At 31.3% G+C, this 13,589-nt stretch overlaps 1 protein-coding gene across 1 annotated transcript in view; it reads left to right on the top strand.

Annotated features, from left to right (window-relative positions):
- The window catches only part of LOC134714542 (arrestin domain-containing protein 3-like), a 47,799-nt gene extending 35,465 nt beyond the window's left edge, over positions 1-12,334 (top strand). The window contains exons 3-7 of the mRNA XM_063575875.1: positions 1,976-2,199; positions 7,721-7,903; positions 9,262-9,441; positions 10,551-10,752; positions 11,317-12,334. Of these exons, the coding sequence (XP_063431945.1) occupies positions 1,976-2,199; positions 7,721-7,903; positions 9,262-9,441; positions 10,551-10,752; positions 11,317-11,477 (950 nt within the window). The 3' untranslated portion in view covers positions 11,478-12,334. The remainder of the gene's footprint in view (positions 1-1,975; positions 2,200-7,720; positions 7,904-9,261; positions 9,442-10,550; positions 10,753-11,316) is intronic.
- Positions 12,335-13,589: the final 1,255 nt, after the last annotated feature.

Below are 13,589 nucleotides of genomic sequence, written 5' to 3'. Positions count from 1 at the left end.
CAGATATATCGCCACTTTGTTTTCTTATTCTTATTGAGTGAAATTCAATGTGCGTTTGAAATTTGAATAGTATTTGTCTATTGTAGTTTCCATTGAAGTTTAGGATCAATCAAGGAAAAAAATAAAACACACACAAAATTCCAATCAATTGTAAATCTGTTTTACGTTTCACAAGTATGTTTCATCAATGCACTTACACCAACCTCTTTTGTGTTTAATGTAGAATACATACGCTTTTCAATTTATTTATTCGACCAAATAACTTCATCTTTGATCTTTTTCCCTATTGTATTGGAAAAGTATGGCGTAAAATTGTTTCATTAATTCATACTAATCTAAATGAAATCCTTAAACAAACAGAATCAAGCCTGAAATCGCAAGTCTATCAGGAGAATAATTCCAACTGTGATCAAATAGGTCAATACCGTGTCACAAGATAACATAGTGACATTTTAAATTAGAATAAAGTACTTTATTTAACAACATATTTCAAAATTTTATTTAAGAGTTATTGGATATACGATCATATCTATGCATTAACGTGTTTTTGAATGGATTACATTACCTCAACTGGAATGATGCACAACACATTTAATGTTTGCACTGTTGTAGTAAAACACAATCTTAACAATGCATCATAGTATCGTTCATTGTATCATGATCTTGACGAGCTTGAAAATATGCAGAATATTTTCTTTAAAATATATTTTATTCCACCACAATTCATGATCTGTTCAAACTGGGAAATAAGCTGATAACAATGAAAAGGTAATAATATATATAGGAGAAGGTTTCATAATAGTACATTTCATCAATCCTTGATTTACATTGCCCATTGCATTTCTGTTTTATTTGATCAATTGCAGGTAAATATCACAATTTCGTTAATTTCGTTTCTAAAGAATATAACTTCTTTGCAATTAACTATAAATCAAAGACTAAGTGGATATCCTATAAATCCCAAACAATTTACGATCAATTTGTAGATGATTCAATCAAAACCAACTTTTTAGAGATAAAAAGGCAAACATTTTGAAATATTGACAGGGGACATGTCCAGGGAATTTCAATAGTACTGTGACACAAGGGTTATTTTTTTAAAAGGGTTAAATTAAGACTTTATACTTATCTACCCCTCATTGCATGTGTTAGATATTCAACGTCCGACTTCTTTTACATCACACGCACCTAAATAGCAGACCCCACATCAGGCAAATACATTACTATATTGGAGGTCCAGGTGGCAATTTTTCAATTTTCTAAGCTATCCTATAAGTATAATTGAATCGTTTTTTCTAGTAAGATACAGAACGTACTAATCTGTGCAATATGAACTTAGAGGTAGCAATAAAAATACATGTTTGTTGGTGATTATATCGGTCTTTTCATCTTTCAAATACGTCATATTACACAATATTGCTAACTTAAGATAATAAATAGTGCTAGAAAATGTCAATTATGTCTGTCTAAACCGCAATAATTTACAAATACTATACTCAGATGTTACGAATTATTTTCAATATGCATTATCTCAACCATAATATGTGTTGAAAACTTGGTGAAGATAACACTAGAGTAACAAATGATAATGGTTGCTAAGCATCATGACGTGTTTTATTATTTTTGGTTAAACTGATCTTCTTAACTTGTGTTTTGATTCCTTGTCTAATTAGATGATCAAAGCAATAAAGACGAAAGAGTTTCAGAAAACAAATATTTTTTGAGTTTCAATCTTGGGAGAAAAAAATATTATGTTTGGAAAAAGAATTGCGGTTAATACCGTCAATCATTATATCACGGCTTCCAATAATCTGGAAACGAAGTGATAAAAAGAGATGACAGGTGACTGTCTTTCTGGTTACTATAAGAACGTTTCACGGGTATGTCATTAAAAGAATTCCAGTCAGCATTCTGTTAATAATTTCTTGAACACGATTCTTAGGTTGTTCTAATATAGACATTTTCATATTTGTAGGTGCTAATAAAGCAGAAACCCATTATCTTCCACAAGGTGTACACAAATTTCCGTTTGAATTCTTTGTACCAACTGGATGTCCAACTACATACGAGGGATCCATAGGGCGTGTTCGGACATACGTCTCTGCTACCCTAGAGAAGCTATGGGTAGCTGATATATCGACCTTGAAACCTTTCACTGTCATAAATCCTCTGGATTTGAACAAAGATCCTCGCGCTAAGGTAACAGCTTTAACAAATTAGAGTCTCATTAAATATATTTAACTTGTATTTGAAAGTTTATGTAACTTAAGTTTCAACATCATAGTAGACTTGGTCAAGAAATAATATGAATGTCCGTCGTTTAGTACGGACAATAAAAATATGAATAGTTGCAAACAAAACAAATAATGACCTTTAATAAAATGTGTTAAGATCTTTGTTTGTTTCTTGTTTGCTAACAAAGTCATAACGGAATAAATTGTATTCCTGTATATGTTGTGGTATACATGTTTAATATATATTTTATCAATTCTTTCTGTTTATATGAATCATTGGCTTTCAAGTTTTTGGCTTTGCGTTCCTGATTAAGATACTTCCAAAAAAAGCGCTTCGGACGAATGAAATTTATTTTAAAAAACAGTTTTCTGATGTGGCATAAAAAAGTGCATTTTCCCATTTTGTCCATCTAATATTATTTTTATACTAAACTGCGGCCAAGCTTCGCGAAAGGCCGTGCGACATAATCAGTCAAACAAACTTTATTAGAATAATTCTCTAAGGAACGATCGGTTTCATTGGTCAATTCAAACCTTCGAATTCACACCTGCGAAAATGGAACACACGTACAATAACGTTGAATGGACTGATTAATATTCAGGTAGCTGGTCAAGGTCGTTTAAAGCTTCTATCGTCGTTTTCGCATACATCAATTCTAGCTTTTTTATAAATGTGCATGTGAAATTCATTGGTTTTATTGGTAATAAATTTTAAACTTTAAAATCTGAACAGTTAAAATTTTCGATTTAATTGTCTCCTCTAAATCAAGGGACGACATCAAAAGTTCAATATAGCATAAAAAAGCTCAATTCACATATTTTTTCATTGACTGCCCTAAGTTGCTTCTCCTGCCTTTTCTTGTACTCAATTGACTGATTAATTAACTTCGACATAGGATAGTGATTTTTTTTCTGATTCCGTTTACTTGAAGAAAATAAAATCCCGAAATTGTAAGTAAATTCATATAATGTAACCAACCACGCTTTGTTAAGAAAAACGGAGATGGCCAATAATGGCACAGGGGATGATTAAATGTCGTTTATAAACTCCAACGATATACTTCATGAGGTTCTGCTTATCTCGGTTATAAATCGAACGCAAATTATATATTGTAAATATCAAACCGTTGGTTTTCCCGTTTGCATGGTTTTACAATAGTAATTTGGGGGGCCCTGTATAGCTTGTTGTTCAGTGTGAGCCAATGCTCCGTGTTGAAGGCCGTAAATTGATCTATAATCATGGTTTACTTTTATAAATGTTTTTGGATGGAGAGTTGTGTCATTGGCATCCACACCACTTCTTCCTATATCTATGTAAATAGAAACAAACAGGTTTAAATGTATTGATAAACAGGTGAGTTTCTTCTTGTACATGCATTTAGTCATCCTTAATTTCTTGATATTTTGTTTATCAGTTTATCATACACGTTTCGTTTTGAATTTCATTTGAAATACGAATACATAATACATATACTTTAGCGGATAGTTCAACAATGTTATGCAGCTCTATTCTTACAGTATAAAATTAAAAGATAAATGTTCATCCCTTTAAAATCGAAAACAGTACATTTATATTTAAAAAAAGAAGATGTGATATGATTGCCAATGAGACAACTCTTCACAAGAGACCTAAATGACACAGAAATTAACAACTATAGGTCACTGTACGGTTTTCAATAATGAGCAAAGCCCATACTGCATAGTCCGGCAATAACAGTCCCCGAAATGACAATATAACACAATTCAAACGAAAATTGTTTCTTATAAACTACGACATTTCTCACAAGTATTAATTTAATAATTAGTTCCACACATGCAAAAGAAATAATCTTCGCCGATGTAACATAACAATTTATTACAACAACATGCCTTCACTGAATTCATTCAGGTGCACAAATGATACGATTAAAGTTATTTTGTTTTTATCTTTAGGACACAATTTCCTCCGTTTATGGTACGCTTATAGCTACTGTGTGTTTGTTTATAGCATGAAAATAATAAAAGAGGAATGTCAGTGCAACCCCTCATTAATTATTGTAATGGATCATTCTTATGAGATACTTATAAACTATCGTCAGTATGAAAGAAATTCAAAGTGGTTCATATATTCATCCGTATAAAAGCGGCATATGTGTTTTATTTTATCCTTATATTTCTCATCATGCCGGGTCACAAGATAATTGAGTTTGACTTTCTGCATGCATAAAGAACTTAGAATATTATATATACTTAAAACAAAATATCACTATAATATTTCGACCTCACTATTTGAAGTTAACAAAACATTTATTTTAATTCTTTTAACCAAAGGTTTGTAAACTATACAAATCATTGTTTTTACGTTCGTAGTAACATAGTAAAGGTCAGTAAATTCACCTATGTCAATTCACGTGCACACTGACTACATTGTTGTTGTATTTAAATCTTTCGGCCAATGAAATGAGACGTAACAAGTTGTTTGTTTGTGATACGCCATAATGTTATCAATGAACTATCAAAAAGTAAAATCACAAAAATACTGAACTCAGAGGAAAATCAATACGGAAAGTCCATAATCACATGGCAAAATCAAATAACAAAACGCATCAAAAACGAATAGACAAGAACTGTCATATTCCTGACGTGGTACAGGCATTTTCAAATGTAGAATATGCTAAAGATTGCATTTTAGTATATTGATAAATGCATATATACATTAAAGCATGCTATAAACGTTCAAAAAGGTTCGTTCGCTCTGACGTTGTCATTGTTGAAATTTACATACATATATTTTGTTAAATTAAAAACTGTCATCTTACATATAGTAATTGACAAAATGAGATGTATGTCAAAGCATTACTTCGCATTATATATTTAAAAAAGACATCTAGTTGACAACTGTATTCCTCAGCAACGCAGCGACTCATTTATAAATATATATGACAGCATCTCAAATTAAGGCTGTTTTGTCAATTTCTGTAATGTTAGGGGTTATGAAGTTAAAATAATAATGTGACCAATGCAGCATACATGTAAGACTCTGACAGGGAGTTGGTCTCATGATCGTTGATTTTAAAAGGGCTTTGTAAGAGATTATCATACTTTCTCCGTTCAGTCAATAAAGAGATTCTGGAAATTGTCGAGCATATTCGTGCATATTGATTAAGTATTATGTACTTCAAGAGTTCCGATCTTTTGACATTTGTTGATTTATATTATCATAGAATTTCAATATATGTCATTAATCACTGAATACTTTTATCCAGATAGCTTCATTTGTTTTACATGCAAATTTACATCTTTTATCTTTGAATTTTAAGCATGACTTAAGTTTTGATTTAGATGGTTGTTTTGCTTCATTTAATCAATTAAGTTGATAGTGAAGAATTATTAAGAAGAACTAAATATATTCAATACACCATAAATACATATTTCTTAGTGTTTGAAGTTCTGGTGATTTTTCGTAGCGGTTTGTTTTTATTGAGATGCTATATAATTAGTAAAGAAAATTATTAATAAGAACACATGCAGGTACCTTTTTAATGCGAGAAAGTAACTCTTGTAATAAATAAATAATAAATATTAAATTTCTACGGTACTGTAACATATTCAAAAACATCATTAGGTAATATTGTAGATATTGATGGATTCATAAATGCGTATATGGCAGATTATCTATGTGTTTAAAAGATCAATTCACAACAAACTAAGAATGCTTGAAGGCCTTTTTTGGAAGACATAGAGTGAATTGTCCTAGTTTAAACATCCCTAAACCTGGAACAATAAATAGGAAAACCCATTTCTTCTTTACATTAAATATACTTACAACGTGAAAACAAAAACTTTTGAGGTCTTTTAATGTTTGTGAGTGAATTGAGACACTTTAAATATCAATAGAATATATTCGAATATATTTGATATTGGTATTGATGATGAGTATTTCAATCCGCATAATTCATATTTATATTTAATTTTTGTTTTTATTTACGCAACTGTCATATATAATCGTTACATGGTTTTAAGTTGTAAAATAAAATCAAGCCGCAATATTGAAAATGTGGGTTATGAATATTCAAACACGTTGTATCGAAACTGTTAACGTTCCCTTCATATATATATAGGAAGATGTGGTATGAGTGCCAATGAGACAATTCTCAATCCAAATAACAATTAAAAAAAGGTAAACCATTATAGATCAATGTACGGCCTTCAACACGGAGCCTTGGCTCAAACCGAACAACAAGCTATAAAGGGCCCCCAAATTACATGTGTAAAACCATTCAAACGGGAAAACTTACTTCAGTCTAGAAAGGCTTGTAACCAACCAAGTTGTTGTATGCCGGATTGGTATTTTCTTTTTAAATTGTTTTACATTTTGTCATGTTGTTAAATCAATTTTTGCTTCACACCCTTTCACCGATTTTCGCCTTTGTCAAATAAAAGTCTTCATGAAAATTGGCTATTATCTCATTAATAACGATTGTGGTGTTCGAAGAAGGTTATCAGGATCTATCGGATGCTCATACTATTGAGTGATATCTTTTTTGTTTTGGTTGTTATTCAAATTGCCCGAGTGTGGAGATATAAGTGCTCATGGCTTGTTTGTTCAAGTGCTAACCAGCTTTCATATACTTGCGTGTGTTTTGTAGTCGGACAAGACAAATTTTAGTGTTTAGATTTTTACAACCAGGTCAACAATGGGATATTTTGATTTTATATATACCGAATGTAGTTATGTTAGCAATTAGATTTTGAAATATCTTAAGTGTGATATCCATAAAAAAATATAGTTGCATGTCTTTATAGTTAGCTTTTAGTTTAATTTGATGTCTTCAGTTGATCGTGCCCGGAAAACAAATGTATTTCTTTGAAAAGAGGCAGGAAAAATAATATTATTGTGAACACAATTCAAAAATGAAAATGAGGAGATATGCGTCGGCAGAGTAATTGTCTCCTGAGATGAATGTATTGTTCGCCATGCAAATCAAGACTCAGTCAAAATGTCACGATTAAAATGGAAACACCATCGACAAGTTCAAAAATCCGACAAGTGTTCTTTTTATTATCAGGACATATATAATCTCGGAAACGTCTGAGCTGAGATAGGATAGTAATCTGACAACCTTTTAAATTATATCGTATTATATTAATTTCTGAAGATATAAATTCAATCATACTGACTTGCAGACAGTTATCATGGACAAGATCAAAAGGACAACAGTACATAATAGATCACTACAATGCAGTTAGAACAAATTGAAATCAAGGAAAAACAAACTTGAAACAGAGTTAATGTGCATTTACGTCGTATATAGCCAATTTATAACAATACTCACGTCATACATGCAATTTGAAAATAACTAAATGGCACATTACAAAAAAAAAGACACAGGCAAAAGCCAATTTTTACAACATCATATTGTTTTGCTTTAATTAAAATCATATGTTATATGAAAGAAAACCTTAATTTGCAAAAACATTCATTTGTTCACTTTTTTTCTTTTCAGGAAAAATCCGAGGCCATCAACGAAGCAACATTTTGTTGCTTATGTTGTAAGTCAGATCCAATTAGTGTAAAAATCTCTGTTGATAACATAGGATTTGTTCCGGGTCAAGCTATTCCTATAACTACCAAAGTATTAAATCTGAGTCGGAGAAAGATTTCCGTCATTAAAGCATACTTGCACATGGTAAGTAGATCATTAAACTCAAAAACGTTTAGCCATTTTGAGGTTTTACATCACATATCATGTATTAACACTAACGTTGGAATAAGATATAGAAATTAAAATAGACAGGTTGACGATATCGGGATAACCGCCCATCAAGAAGAAAAATCTTTTAAAAATAGGGAAAGTAGAAATTCGCCAAAACGAAACAGACTACATTACTAAATACGGAACACGACCAAAAACAGAAAATAAAAAAACTGTCTAATTACGGCTACAAACAAAACATTACCTCACTGGCTTTCAAATATAAAGATAAAATAAGAAGTGGTAAGATTGCTATTGATACAAGGCTTCATGAGAGACAAAATAACACAGAAATTAGTAGCTTTAGATCACCGTACTAGCTTCACTAATGTGCAACGACCATACCACATGATCAGCTATAAATTGGCCCGAAATCACAATCGTGAAAAAACGTTTATGTTCGACTGTTCGTTATAACGGTAATCCAGCAAATGCACGACATCAAGTGTTCTAGTATTGTCAAAGAAAATCTAACACTATAGCTTAAATGGAGAGCGGATTTAGACTGGTTTGACTGTTCTATCTTTTAGGATTTATGGTCTTTACCGCTTTATTTTTTTCTTGTTTTCAACAGGTTAAGTCTGAGCCATACCTGATGAAGGTTATTATAAACAACATATCGTACGATCATAACACTTTTTTTATTAAGATACCACAGAGTATAGAAATAAGGTCATGTTGTAAAATTGGCAATGAGATTATCAATCCGCGATAAAAAAAAAAAAAACAAAAAAACAAATACAAAGATTTAAACAACGTAATGCAACTGTATGCCATTAGACCATGACCAAGCCGCTACCATATAGTCAGCTATAGGAGTATCTCATATGGCAAAACAAATTTCAATTGAGAAGATCAACATCATAAAAAAACCATCTAAGTATAAACGAAATATGGCAGACAGCAACCAATAACAACCACTAAAAATATGGGTTCCAGATTTTTTACATTAACATGAAGTTAAATATATTTGATAGTGTTTCTCTATTCTCTTTATGGAATAATTAAGTGGCGTCATAATATAAGAACTGAAAATCATGTTAAAAAATTACTAAACCCAACTTAGCAGTTAAATGAGATACTACTTATTATGTCAAAGGAAGACATTATTCGGTAATGTCAGTATAGTCAGACAAATTTCAGTGTTCTAATATCTTAACTACTCAATAGTTTTAAGGTAAACATATATATTAAGAAAGTAAATTCTAAAGTGATGAATAACCATCTTGTTCATGTAGGATATCGTAGTACATAAAATTCATCAACTAAATAATGTATCATTCATTTTACAGAATGTTCGATATCATTCCCAGAAAAAGTCAAAGACACACCAGAATGTGATAGCGCATATGAAAAGAAATGTATCAAAGTCTATTGACGCTGATGTCCTCGAAGATAAGATACTGATACCGTCCATCCCGCCTTCTTTTCTTAATGGCTGTAATATAATTGATATTTCCTACATTCTAGAAGTAAGTCAAATTAATTTAGAAGGAGACATAATAAGATTTACAGAATGGAAAATAATAAGCAAACAAATACAATAAAGTATGACAAACAAAATAGCTAAGAATAAGATTGGCCAATCAAATTAGGAATACAGAATTGCAGAACTATCATCCAGACCCTCCAGTATTTCTATTGTTTGTTCAAAAACTTAATAATTAATCGGTTGTTTGGGGACCTTTTTTGGGTTTCCTACTTTCAATAGTTATCCGATTACAATTCTTAACATTTTTAAATTTACAAGTGCAAGCTGCTATACTGATTTATTGTTTCTAAAATTAGCGTATACATAGTTAGTCTGTGACGGTAAAGAAAACCTTAAAACATCTGCAAAAGTCTAAACAATAAATTATTTTCTGTTAAGAAAATTCGAGATTCAGTACATTTTAGGAAAATCATCATACCTACTGAACAGTTTGAACAAGGACTGAAAAGTTCGAAATTGACTGCAGGCTTATTATGGTGTGAACAGTACTGAACTTTCTGCAGTTAATAAATCACAAAATTGGCCGAATAACTGCAAATTTCTTAATAAACTGTTCGTTGAAGAGCAGATCAAAATGGCAAGTTCAGACTACCTTCTTTTGAGTTGTGGGTTCTTCGTACAAATTGAATTTGAATTAAAGGATTTGTTTAAAAATTTAATGATATTAATATTAACGGGAAGACAACCACAATGCTTTAAACAGTCTGTTACAATAGACAGGTGTTGATACCACAAATCGACCTCTAATAACTAACAACCCCTTAAGAATTTATAGCAGCTTCTGTGTACAATTCATGAGTGTTGGAATCTACCATAGGTTCTTGGGGGATTGAGTTATTCAGTCTTTTGTTTTCTATGTTGTGTCTCAGGTACTGAAAATTGTCTGTTTCAGATTTTCTTTTAAGCCATGGTTTTGTCAGTTATTTTCGATTTCCAGGTTTGAATGTCTCTTTGGTATCGTTTGCCTCACTTTTATGCACCATCATGTTGTATATGTAATATAATGACATATGATATGAGGTTTTCAGGCGCATTCATTGATGTCATTGACTAAATACAAATGCATAATTGTCAAACTCATCATTTCAGGTTATAATACAACCATCAGGATTATCCTTTGATATACCTGTTAGAATGGAACTAATAGTTGGGACATATCCAATGGAATCGAGCATTCGATCATTAACTCAGTCAACCATTATGTCGTCTAGTCCTAATTTGACAAACGGAGAAAAACACACGAAGAAAAATGAAGTTAAAAATGGTTTAATTGTATCTGCAAATCCCAAAAGTAAGTACTACTTTTATTAGGATATTAGTTCTTATGGATGAGACAGATATAAAGGGCAGATTGCATATGAATCACTTGAATTTTGAATAAAGGTGTGTATCTATATGTCAAATTGTGTGCATACTCAAGGTAAATATCATCTGCAATATAAATCTGAAAAAGAGACAGATGACCGTAAAAGGATAGTAAAATTATGCGCTAAAAAAATAAACAATATGACGAAATTTCCTATATGCCATACATTCAAATCCCAAATACATCAAACGAATGGAAAACATCTGCAATATCTCCTACTTGGTTGAGGCATATCCCTAAGCAGAACATTGGGGATTTAACCTGGTTTTACAACAAATCTAACTTAATCTTTCATCTGCATGACAGTCGCATTAACTAAAATTTTACAGACAGTAATATGCGAACAAGACAATATACAGTCAACATTGTATCATAATCTTTAATACTAAAAAAATCAGATATGCCAACAAAGGAAATCAAAAAGCCATCTACACATAATATAATTATTATGTATAGAATATTAACAGTAGTTTTATTTATTATTTTCAGGCTGCATGTCTTTTATGGAGAGTGTTATTGGAAAAGTGACTATTGAAGACGAAGAAGAATCAGATAATATAGAAGATAAAATAGTTTACACACCAGTTTATCCTTATCTTAGTGTTCAACAGAATACGGACTTATTCTGCGTTGATTTACCCCCACGATGATGGAATGCTACATATAATCCGTGCATTATTGTTACAAATTATGGAAAGGAAATGGTTTCTTTTTACAAGGAAAGATAAAGAACCGTTAGTACAATTTGAGAAATTATAGTATTATTTGTAATCGGTATTCCATCTTTTATATTACTATACTGGAGATGTGTCGTTCCTATTCGATTGTCAGTCACCATACGAACCAGTTGGTAGTGTAACAGTACCGTATTAAGTTTATAATCACTTTTAATTTTTTTGCAGACTAACAAAGATACTTAAGCTGATAAACCATATTTGTTTGGCTGTTTCGTACTTTATTTGGACTTTTTCAATTTTTTATTGAAGCGTCACTGATGAGGCTATTGTAGATGAAACGCACGTCTGGCGTGCACAATTTTAATCCTGTTTTGATAAGTTTATTAACATTTGATCCTTTTCATTTAAATTTTCATTAAGTATTTATATCTTTTTGCCTAACAAAATTTGATTTCACGCATACCTGATGTTGAAAGAATGCGTTAAAATGTACGCCGTACGTTTATATTGGCTCTAGGATCGTGAGCAGAATACAATTTCCTGAAAGGTTTAAAAAACCCCATTAATAACGGAATTTTCAAAATGAGTCGCACAATTTTAATATGTGTTATACGTCTATCCGTCCTAAAATGAAGCATATGGAATATACCACTGTTTAAGCTATTTATAGAGGGTATAAATGCATTTGTTAAAATATTCACTGAATAATATTGTAGATCATTGATTTAAAAATTTAAATGGGTGACATTTAGTTATGAACAATTGTACACCTTTTGATCATTGTTATGACCTATATATATATTAATTTAATTATATTCATCATTTTTAAATCATTGTTATTTTATTTATTAAAGCAAAGAAGGAAGATTTAGCATTTAATCACAATCTGAATTTTAGGAAAACACAATAATGAAAAAAATCAAGAACTGATAGCGGCGGGAAGGCAAAATATCTCATATAGTTTAGACTGAAAACAGGGGGGAAAAAAAAGGAAAAAAAAAAAAAAAAAAGAAAAAAAAAAGAAAACAGGGAATGAGTCAGTTATCCGACCAAAGAACTGAAAACAGCCAAATGCCGATAATGGGTCTTCAAACCAGTGTGCAAATAACACACTCTGAGCTGGGCTCCAGTTGGCACCTAAACAATATTTTACACTTGTTCAGAGAAAAAAAGTCGTCCTAAATGACCCTAAACTGTGAAACATATCAGTGAAGCCTAGTTTACAAGACTAATAAAGGCCAGAGGGGTCTCTCTTTGAAATAGCGCAAACATGCGGTTAAGTGATATGCGCAAATATGGAATAAACAAAAATACTGCAACCACACATTAAACTCAGTATAAAAGGAGCTAGAGTCCGATATTAGAATAGGTAAAATACAAATTAAGCAAATTGACAATTTATCAATATAAATTAACAAAAGACACAAAATCTTACAGACATGATTACTTTAGACATCAATTAAACTGACTTTCTTGAGAATCAAATACATTATTGATTACAACTGGTTTTATATCTAGCTAAAACTTCCACCTGTATGCCATTTGTTTACAGTTCCGTTATATTGACGAAATTAGTCATTCAAACCAAACAGACATAATGAGTAAATGTGATCGTGTTTTGGATCCAGCAGCAATGTTGTGTAAATATATACCAAAGACATGAAACGCAAAACACGACTGACAAAACGTAATACAAGCATAATTGAATGTGTTCTGTTTATTACTGATTCTAAAATTTGATTTGATTTAATTGTTTTGAAACTGTGTGTTGTGAGTCGTTATTCAATCGTACTAGGATGTTAATTAGAGGGTTTGTCTAGATTTGCCTAAACCCACAACATTTTGTATATGCATGTCCCAATTCAGGAACTTGTAGTTTAGTGGTTGTCGCTGGTTTCGTCTGTCATATTTGTTTTTCTGAGAATATATTTTTGAAAAAAATAATAGGCTGTTAGCTATTGTTTCATATTTTTCATGTCGTGGCCTCTTATAACCGACTTAACGTTCCTTTAATTGTTGCAGCGGTCGATAGGCAAATAGTTTAGGCCGTCCGACTGGGAATACATACGGATTTAAATCATCAAG

This window comes from Mytilus trossulus, chromosome 4, assembly GCF_036588685.1.
Source record: "Mytilus trossulus isolate FHL-02 chromosome 4, PNRI_Mtr1.1.1.hap1, whole genome shotgun sequence".
In the NCBI taxonomy this organism is placed as follows: Eukaryota; Metazoa; Mollusca; class Bivalvia; order Mytilida; family Mytilidae; genus Mytilus; species Mytilus trossulus.
The sequence above is the reverse complement of the archived record's forward strand: the minus strand, read 5'-3'. Positions and strand labels throughout refer to the sequence as shown.